The 10,282-nt window shown below is 31.4% G+C and overlaps 1 protein-coding gene across 1 annotated transcript; it reads right to left on the reverse strand.

Moving 5' to 3' along the window:
* Positions 1 to 5,733: 5,733 nt before the first annotated feature.
* On the reverse strand, positions 5,734 to 6,280 carry LOC112324645 (small polypeptide DEVIL 3). Its single transcript, XM_024588441.2, has one exon. The coding sequence runs from the start codon at positions 6,188 to 6,190 to the stop codon at positions 6,047 to 6,049; it is 144 nt and encodes a 47-aa protein (XP_024444209.1). The 5' UTR covers positions 6,191 to 6,280; the 3' UTR covers positions 5,734 to 6,046.
* Between the last annotated feature and the right edge of the window lie 4,002 nt (positions 6,281 to 10,282).

Here is a 10,282-nt window from a genome sequence, read left to right on the forward strand (position 1 = left end):
AGTCTAAATGCTAAGAATTTCAACCATGTACAAATGCAAAATAACTATCCTGACTTTTTAAAAAAAAATAATGAGAGGACCAACAAGATTTCCACCAACTTATAGGAGTGAAAAGTGGCTTCACATTTGTCATATGAATACGAGCTAAAATGTCCATAATATATCATATTTGAGAAAAGCAAAATTTCATATTGGGTTCGGATAGCTTTCACACTTAAAAAACCAAGATCCTTAATAGAAAACCAATGAGCAAGAGTTTGCACAAAATAATCAACAATCTCTAAATTATCAATAATCAGAATGAAATCATCAATATTTACTAAAAGATATAATATGTCCATCAACATCAAGTACAAACAAAGATGTATCAATATAAGAATTCTTAAAGCCAAAATTAATGAGAAAATAGTGAAGCTTATGATACCAAGCTCGAGATGCTTGGTTGAGGTCATAGATTGCTTTTCTAAGTTTGCAAATATAAGATGGATTATCTTGATCAACAAAGCCATATGGTTATGTCATATAAACATTGTCTAGAGGAGCCTTTGAAGAAAAACATTGTTTATACTAAGTTGTCTTAAGGACCAACCCCGAGACACAACAAAACTTAGAATAATATGAATCATGGTTCGTTTGACAATGGTATTGAAAGTGTTATAATAATCTACCTCTTGTCATTGATGAAAGTTTTTTACAACTACACAAGCTTTAAACATGTCAATAGAATCATATGAGTTATGTTTAATTCTAAAAATCCATTTACATCTAATGATATTATCAGTGAGATCATTTGATACGAGCTCTCATGTTCTATTCCAAACTAGAACATTATACTAATCAGGCATAGTCCAATACCATTTAGGATCTTTAAGAGATTGAGTTACCGTGTTGGTAAGCTAGGTTTATTTCTTTAATTGGTTTATGAATGTTATTTTTTGATCTTGTGGTTATAATATGAGTAAAAAGGGGTGAGTTTTTGCTGGATTAAGATTGCATAATAATTAATTGGATTTAATTTTTTAAGTTATTTTTATATTAGTTTTCCTATATTAAGATTGTTTTTTTTTCTTTTTAATTGGATCTAAATAAATCATTTACATGTAAACTTGATGCTTATAAGAAAAAATATTTTCTTATGACCTGATTGGGAGAGAAAACCCACTTGTTGTTGTTGTCCACTTTACCACTCTACATGTCCTACAACTGAAAGCCCAGAAAATATAAAGCAATGAGCCCAATTACAGCAGCTATTCACCAAGCCTTAAAGTGAAAAAATGAAACACCCAATACAAGCCCACCAATGATACTACAGCCAGTCTTTCAAGGTCAATACAAGCTTTTCTTCTCTTCTTTCTTGTCTTCCACATCCATACGACACCTATCAAGATTTACTGTAACTCCAGAAAAGAGATCAACTGAACTCCCAATGATCAAGCAGGAATCTGATAGCTCTAAACTGTTCGATTCTTGATCATATTTACCGCGAGAGTACTAATTCATCAGTCAACAAGGTTCGTGCATGTCTGGCTAGCCTCACATGTGAAGGTATAACAAGATGGACGTGTGAATGACAACGGGATCCTATCTGTTCAGTGTACCGAGCCATTCAAGACGGGCCCGGCTGCATGATTTTCATGCGATCTGAGTCGATATACGTGCAGAGGTTGGGGACCTCACAGCTGGTTCCATACTCCAGTTCATTATCACCACATGGCCATGGACACCCCTTTCATTTGCCTAAAACTTTCATGTTAAATGTACTTACAGCTCCAAGAGGAAAACAACGACAGTCTCTTCTTGTCTCCATGATGGGGAAGACTCGGCATGCATGCGTACATGATTATGGGGCCAGCTGATAGAGGAGGCCCACTGCTCTTAAGATTTGATCATGAGACGGTGGATCTTCGGGGACAGCGTGGTTGACTAGAACTCATAATACTCTCTAGCAAAACTTTATGTCATGAGAAATGGAAGAATTAATTAAGATTTGTAATTTGTAAATGCATGGATGTCGTACAATTTCTTAATTTGTTTTAATAATCAAGGCATTTTAGGGCTGATTATACGTACATTATATAAGATATCTACTCAATATATACTTTTTTATATATATAATTAAAGTGAAGTTACACATCTATATGTTTCATTAAAACTAAATCTCATGGCAAAATCACTTAGGACTCCCTTAAATTGTATTGTTAACTGGAACAATGCAATGCAATTTTTTTTCTTCGAGTTTATTATACTTCAGTTATTAATTTTATTTTTCAATTTTATTATTTAAAATTAAATTAAATAAGATTTTTACTTAAAATTTTTTATAACAAGCTTAGAGTTGTTTAAGTGTCAAAAAATAATTTTGGTATTAAATTAATGTTTGATTTGACAAGATAAGATATGATTTTATTAATTAAAAAAATCAAAAGTTTTGGGAATCAAATTTCACAATAAAAGAAACATGCAACTCTATTCTAAAATTACTATGTTGTCAATGCCTTTCCTAAAAAAATGCTTTATATTTTTTACAATTTCTTTTTTGATCTTTTTAGTTTGACAATTATATACTTTTGTCCAGAATTTATTTTTTTTACATATCAATCCCTAAGTTTAAGAGAGGAGAGACGTTAAAAAATGATAAATGAAAGAGAAAATGTTTGTTGATGACATTTTGTTATAAAAAAGCTAATTTTAGTGTCAAAGTAGTGTTTCTCTTGATAATGAGAGTATCATTGATGTATTTGTTTTTTTGTCTTCCATGCTGTGAAAAAGATAGATTAAGGTTGAGAGAGGTTTTCTAGTTTTCGTTTTAATTTTGTGTTTTTGAGTTGAGAAATTAGTGTTTTTTTTATAATAGAGAAACTAATGTATTAAGGTTACAAGAGTGTCTTTAGGTAAAAATTGGTTTTGAGTCTCAACCCTAGCTTGTTTTTCTAATCACCTTTCTGGTGATAAAAAAAAAACTAGGTTAGAAAACGACGCGTCATCTGTTTTTTTTTTTTTTAAAATGAGTGGATAATTCATCATCTACCAGTTTTAAAAAATATAAAGGCTTATACGTGCAAGCCTAGCCTGACAAGCTCACTCCCCTAGGTGCCTAGCTTTTTTTTGTTTTTCTTTAAATTAAACTTTAATTTCTTAAAAATTCATTAAAAAATATATTGAATATATTATTTTGTTAAATTTTTAAATAAATTAAAAATAAATTTTAGATATTTTTTATTAAATATCATTCAATTTTAACTTTGTTTACAAATAAGATTAAAGTAATCTTTTAATAATATTAACAAACGTTCTTTTTTTAAAGCACATCATGATCACTTTTAAAAAAAAAATTCATTTGGTTGCCTTTTTGCGGGGGCCTATTGTTTTGGAATATTGTTAAATAAAAAAATTTTAAAAATAAAATTATTAAATTCAATCTTGTCCATGAGCTAAATTTTGGATTTGGCATGGTTGATATAAGGTGTCTTCATCTCAAAATTAAAAAAAAAATTTATTTTAAACTTTTTTTAAATCAAACCGGGTTTTCACTCATCGTCTTTGTCACTTTAAGTCAACCCCCCAGGGTTTAATTACAAACACGAGTTAAACAAAGAGTTGGGTTAGGAGATTTCAAGATTGATTTGTTGGGTCAGTCTAATGATATTTCCATAGAGTTCCTCTCAGTAACGTGTAATTTTTGTATTATTCTTATGGTTTTTAATTAAGTCGCCTCAAAATTAGTGAGGAATTTTTTTATTGAAACTTGTGTTTTAAATAATTATAGAATATTGTCTTAGACACATATATTTTTGTAAACAAATAACTCTAAAAAGAACCTGTGCACCTATTTGTTTTTACCATGTTTAATATATGCATTAAATTTGAAGGTTATAAATAATATTTTTTTATTGCTAGAAAATACAATAACAATATATATATATATTGCAATGTAAAAGATCTTCTACTTTGCTTTGTAGTATTTAGCGAGGGTCAAGTAGCTAATTCCTTCTCTAATTCGTGCTATGTTTCAATTTCTTAATAGTAGTGACAGTGCTATGTTTCAGTAGGAAGACTAGAAAGCCTCTCGCTCAGTTGGTGTTGTCTTATTATTGATAATGGTTTACATGATTTTGACATTTTCTATTTTAAACCCTGTAGGTTAAAGAGAATTGATAAAATTTCAGGTAGAGGTGGAGAGTTATTAGTCGTTAGTTGCAGAAAATGGTGATCCCTACACCAATTTCTGCTCACATTTGACCCACCGAAGTAGAAAGAGTATTGTCATGCTTTCAACCTTTCACGCATGTTTTCTGCTCTGTCCATTTCTGCATACTCTGCCTGCTTTGCCTGCTTTTTTGCACGACTTGGGACCAAAGCAAGCAGTAAGCATCACTGTTAGAATCTGACCATTCTACCATCAGCACAAGCACTCTTTGCACGTGTTGACGGGTCTGAGACTGAGATATTATTACTCTATGAAAGTCTGGTGAGAGTGAGACACTTATTGAGGTTTGCCGAATTTTAGCCATTAGTTTTTCACTGCTCACTGCTTTGTGTTGGGACTGTTTCGGTAACCAACGAGCCACCTAGATCAATGGTTGCGTTTTTAACCTCAGAAACTGAACCTTAGGTTATTTGTTATCAGTGCGTGATGGCCTGTACCGCAGATCAAATGACTAGGAATTTGAATAATTTATAAATCCATGTGAAATCAGGAGCTATTTTTAAACATTAAGAATAATTTGGTATAGCATTTATAAACTAAGCAGTTGTTCAAGTTACAGGCCAAGCTACTATCCTTGGACACCCTTAAGTTCATTCAATATTTAGATTCTTTGATTGATTTTTTTTGTGATTGTGGGCTTGCTTAGATTCCTAATTTCTCCAAAAACTAAAGTATAATTTGTGAGCAAAGTGTATTTTCGAATAAAAATAAAGAAAATAAAATGCCCAGTTCATCATTATGTAAATTAACCTGAAAATAGAATGTCCAGTTCATCATTATGTAAATTAACCTATTTGATTTGTGACGTGATGGCCATATCATAATTAGCAATGAATTATTATGCACTGTTCAAAGCTAGGATGCGGTGTTTTTTTCTGATGAGTCACTGTGCCTTTCTTGTACTAGACACTATTGATCTACATGGTAATACTTAAATTCAATAGCTCCATTGCCTTCACTGTTTTGAACAGAACATTCAAGGGCAAAGTAGAAAAGAAAACAAGTGCTTCGCACTTGAGCTATAAATGCTTTTTTCTTTCCTTTTCTCTTTTACACCATTCAAATGAATAAAACTGTACTATCGATTGGTACAATCCACATGTGACAGCCAATACTTTGAAGCTATGCTCATGCACTTCTCTGAGTTGACAAGACTACATCGAATGGATCCTACGAAATAGACAACGAAAATCATCACAAGTGTGGAATTCTCAATCGCCTTTCTTCGGAGAATATCTCCCCTTGTTACACTTTCTTCAATCTGCTTTACTTCAAGCTACCATGCCTAATTAAGAACTAAACATATCTGTTGTTTATCTGATCACTAATTATGCTTGATTAGCAGTTTATCTATAAATCATGTGCATCTATTGAGGCAAGGATGAGTAGAAAACGAGAGATACTGGGCTATCTCATCGCTCAATGATGCAAGAAATATTCTAATTATAACCCAGTAAGTGCTTTAGAGATATTTGTAGAAGTAGCTAAAGAGATGCTCCAGGGATAATAGTACTGAGAAAATAACCTGTGAAAAAAGATAATTTCTTATACATATAGAGACTGCAAAACTTGTTTTCCTAGAGAATTGAGATCAGATCATTTGGTATGAAACATTTCCTTGTACACAACAAGTCCAAGTGGTGGGATATGTAGCAAAATTAATCAACTAATTAATATCTAGGTAGCCTTTTCTATTTTCTATATACATTTTGAAAGATAAAAATAAAAGACTGGGGAGCTTGGTTCCAAGTTCACAGCTAGCAATGGTGGATGATTTGGTTGATAGCTCTTCAAATTCCCAGTGATGGTGCCAAGCTCCATAATTGATCGATCTTTGGCTTAGTCATGCCAGCAGACAAGCATGACTACACATCTCCTAATAATGTAGAGCCTTCCTTTCTGTTGTCTAAGGTATCCTCCAAGCCTTCTGCATGAAATCTTCTTCTTGGACTCTCCCATGGTTTCGCCGCTCATCATCTTCATTTTGTTTTTTCAAGAAAGAAGAAGAAAGCACTCGAGAACTAGTAGTGATGCTTGTAGTGTCTACTGTCTAGTGAGTGATGGCAAGGAAGAGCTAAGGAGCACCTTATAAAGAGAGTGAAGCGGGGTCCAAAACTCCCAAGAACATGCAACTAGGCCCCCACACACGACCGAACTTTGATTCCTCTCTCTTCCTGCCACATCATTCCCTGCACCAACATTTATGTGAGTTATCAACAACCTAGACAATTGGTCGGCAATTTTGATTCCTTATCGATAAAAAAAAGAAGTAAAAATTGAACCAAAGTCTTTTTGATACTTGGGATGCTGCATTCCATGCGTGTTTTCTTGAACAATATTTTACAATATGGGGAAGAAACTATGATGTTATCCATTGTCTGCACTTTGAATGCATGTTGCATATGGCCTAACGCCTGATATTATTGTTTATAAGACCATCATTTCGGCACGGCATGTAATATTTTGACACAAAAATTTGATGTATAGTGTTTTTTAAAAGTGATTTTTATTTGTAAATATATTAAAATAATTTTGTTTTAATTTTTTAATATTAACATATTAAAATCATCAGAAAATATTAAAAAAATTAATTCAATATAAATCAAAACATTTGTTTGTTTATAGGATGATTTACATTATTTGTATATGAGTGAATATCTTCTGTATATAAAGAGAGAGAAAGGAGCACACCCCTATATGTTTTGAAAATTTAATAGAAATTAAATTTGATCAATTTTTTAATTAATTTTAACGATTAAAAATCTCAAAGATTAAGCATAGGAAAAATTAAAGTTTATACTTTTTAAAACTATTTTTATGCAATTAGAATTAAATAAAAAATAAGTAATATTGGTTTTTATATAGAAATTCAAAAAAGACAATAAAATAAGGAAAAATTAATGGGGCTCACAAATTATTTCCCATACTGCTAGTTTTTCCTGATTTAGTATAAATAAACAAAACAGTCAAATTACATATATGATATTACTAGGTAAATCAACCTCCAGTCGTATATATTGCTAATTTTGGTATACATTTGAATATTAATAAATAATTGAAGTGTTCAACTCTATATAGTTCCATTTTTCAGTGGATGTTCCCAGTAAGTATAGTTTAGCTCATCAACAATGAATAAAAAAGGGGACAATTTAGGGTTTGCAAGCTGGCTATGTCGTCAAGAATGCTCAAAACTCAAAAAAAATTGCCTTGGAACGTGACTTCTTAAAACCCAGCACAGAATTAACTCCTGATTAAATTAGTAAAACAAAGCATAATCCCACATGTGCTTGCCTCGTGCTCCTCCCGTATCGCTTTGCAGGAAGGTTTATTCTAATGGGTTCTGTACCTGGTCCCCATCACTCCATCAATCTTGAGGAATCTACAATCCATTGCTGTAAACTCCAAGCTTTAGAAGGAATAAAGAACTGAGCCAGATGGCTGATAGCTACGCCAATCCCATTTATTAGTTGCTGACAATCTCTTTTCTAATAATCCATTAGGAGGTCCACTATATTTTGAACTATATTGATATAAAAACTATAACTTTCTATCCCATGAGTCCACCTAGCTTGTTTTAATTAGTGTTATTAAGCCTAGTATGTTCAATTGACTTAGAATCAGATTGACCCGTCCTTTATTGAAAATTATTGAATGTCAAAAAAAGTTAATTTAAGTTAATTTGGATTGAATGTAAAAAAAAATCAATTAAAGTTAAATGTAAAAAAAGTTCATTAAACTTAATTTGGGTTGAATGTAAAAAAAAAATCAATTAAAATTGATTTGGTTTAACTTGATTAACCTAGTTAAAATCTTAATTGATTTAAAAAATAATAATTATTAACTCGAGTCAACTCATGATTTCATTTTTAAATCAAGTTAATTTCTTAGTTGTGTTTAATAATTATGTTAATACAATCTATACTAATCAAAGAATTTTTCATAGGGAAGAAAGAAAATTGAATTTGGATCACCCATGATTTTATATTAATATTATTTATATTAATAAGGTAATGTAAGAGATAAGGATGAAAAGTTAAAGTTACATCATAACTCTTTAGTCTTTACCGTCAAAGATTATGACTCTTCGCCGCCGAAGGTTGTAACTTTTCATCATTATAAATATATCTGTTGACAATAACAAACAACATGGCACAGGAAAATAATATATATATATATATATATATATATATATATATATATATATATATATAAACACATATTCTTCGTCAAGAGAAGAAAGAGACTCTCGAGTCAACTCAAAGAAGAATTGTTTCTGCAAATAAGATACACTTAGCTAGACAGTAAATAACAAGAATGATTTATTATTATTAAAAAATAAAAAATATATATTATTTTAATATATTTTTATATAAAAATACTTTAAAAAACAACTGTTATCACAGCTCAAACACACCCGTAAACCCATATATAATAACATGAGTAGCCCACCTGCATAGCATACCATTAGAATGAAGATCCTAGGATCGTTGAGGACTATAGAACTTTTTTTAAAAAACATTTTATCGAATCTTTAATCATATAATACAGAGATTTCCTCTTCCCTAGATTCACTTTATGTCTAAGTTGGGTTTTAGGCCTCCATCATATGGTCAAATAAATCGATTACCAATTAAACTAGCTAGTGCATGCTTTTGAAAAGTTTCTTTTCTCAGTAACTGGCGAGCAAATTTTGAGTAAGTGGCCTGTCACTACTGTGCTTGATTTTCTTTTTTTCCCCGCTGACCAGTATCAAGCTACTATACTTGATAATTTCTATGCTAATATGACCCACCAAAGAACATAATCATATAATAGCCAATTAATGGGAATATTATAGCTGGCCAAACCCTAGAAAATAAAATATCATAACCTTATCCCATGGATGTTGCGTACGTAGGTCCCTGTGGCGGTGTGGCCTCTTTGAACAAAATTTCCATGCCGAAAATGAGGTAGATAACTAGGAGACAATGCTCTACTAAACTAATCTTGGATTCTAACACCATTATCAGAACAATGGACCAGGTTTTTGTCCCAGTTGTTGTTTGCAATAGTTTTGTTTTTGCATAAAATTGTAAGTAAGATCACAAACTTGTAGTGTGCATCGAAGACATGCTTACACGTGAAAATCTGGTGAGAGACATGGTCCTTGCCTTTTATCTAGTAGACAACTTTGATTTTTATTTATTGTTCTTCTCATCTCACTAGGTCGAAGCTTCTGGTCTAGCTAGCACTTGTTGTTTTACAATTACCTGAATCAACTACTTAATCAACATTTAATTAATGAATTATCGTATCTTTGTCTTGGTTAATTCAGAGAGTACGATCCGGACATCTCCAAATGTACTGTACGGTTCACTGGATTTAGTTGCTTATGATCATGTTTTGGACTCGATAAATTCGAATTAGGGGCTGCTTTTTTTATCTAGTGAGCTTCTCTGTTTAACCCCATTTGCAACTATGATCTTGTCCGTCTTGATTTATTCAAAGGTCATGTATGTCCTGTGATATTTCCAAGTTGTAAGGTTCATTGAATTGAGATAACTTGATCATATTTTATTGTCCATGGTGGATTAAGGGTTAGCATTTTATTTTATTTTTGTATTTTAAATGCATTTTTAAAGAAATTTTATTTTTATTTTTTTCTTTATTTAAATTTTTTTTATATTTTCAGGTCGTTTTACTGTGTTGATGTAAAAAATACAATATTTTGATGAATATCGAATAAAAAATACTTTGAAAACCAATCATTGTCGCACCCAAATGAACTCTAATTATCTGACCATCATTTGCAAGGTAGGTCAGTCCTGTAACATATCTTGAAATTGGCAAGCTGAGTATTAGCTAGCTGGATCATTAATGGTGAATTGGAGAAGCACTAAGCATGGGTTAAGGTATTCTTGAGACCACTTTGGCAATAATATGTAGGCTTAGTGCATTTGCTATTTGTATATATGTAGTTAGCTTGGCATTGGAAATAAGCTATAGTTATGGAAGCTAGTTAATTATTTCATGGAAATTTAGCCCTATATATATACTACTAGTATTAAAATCTTGGATTATTCAACAGATAACCAT

This window comes from Populus trichocarpa, chromosome 17 (assembly GCF_000002775.5).
Source record: "Populus trichocarpa isolate Nisqually-1 chromosome 17, P.trichocarpa_v4.1, whole genome shotgun sequence".
NCBI classification, from domain to species: Eukaryota; Viridiplantae; Streptophyta; class Magnoliopsida; order Malpighiales; family Salicaceae; genus Populus; species Populus trichocarpa.

Excerpts from the sequence above, each read along its gene's own strand:
- LOC112324645 (XM_024588441.2), bottom strand. The coding sequence starts at position 6,190 with ATGAAGATGATGAGCGGCGAAACCATGGGAGAGTCCAAGAAGAAGATT.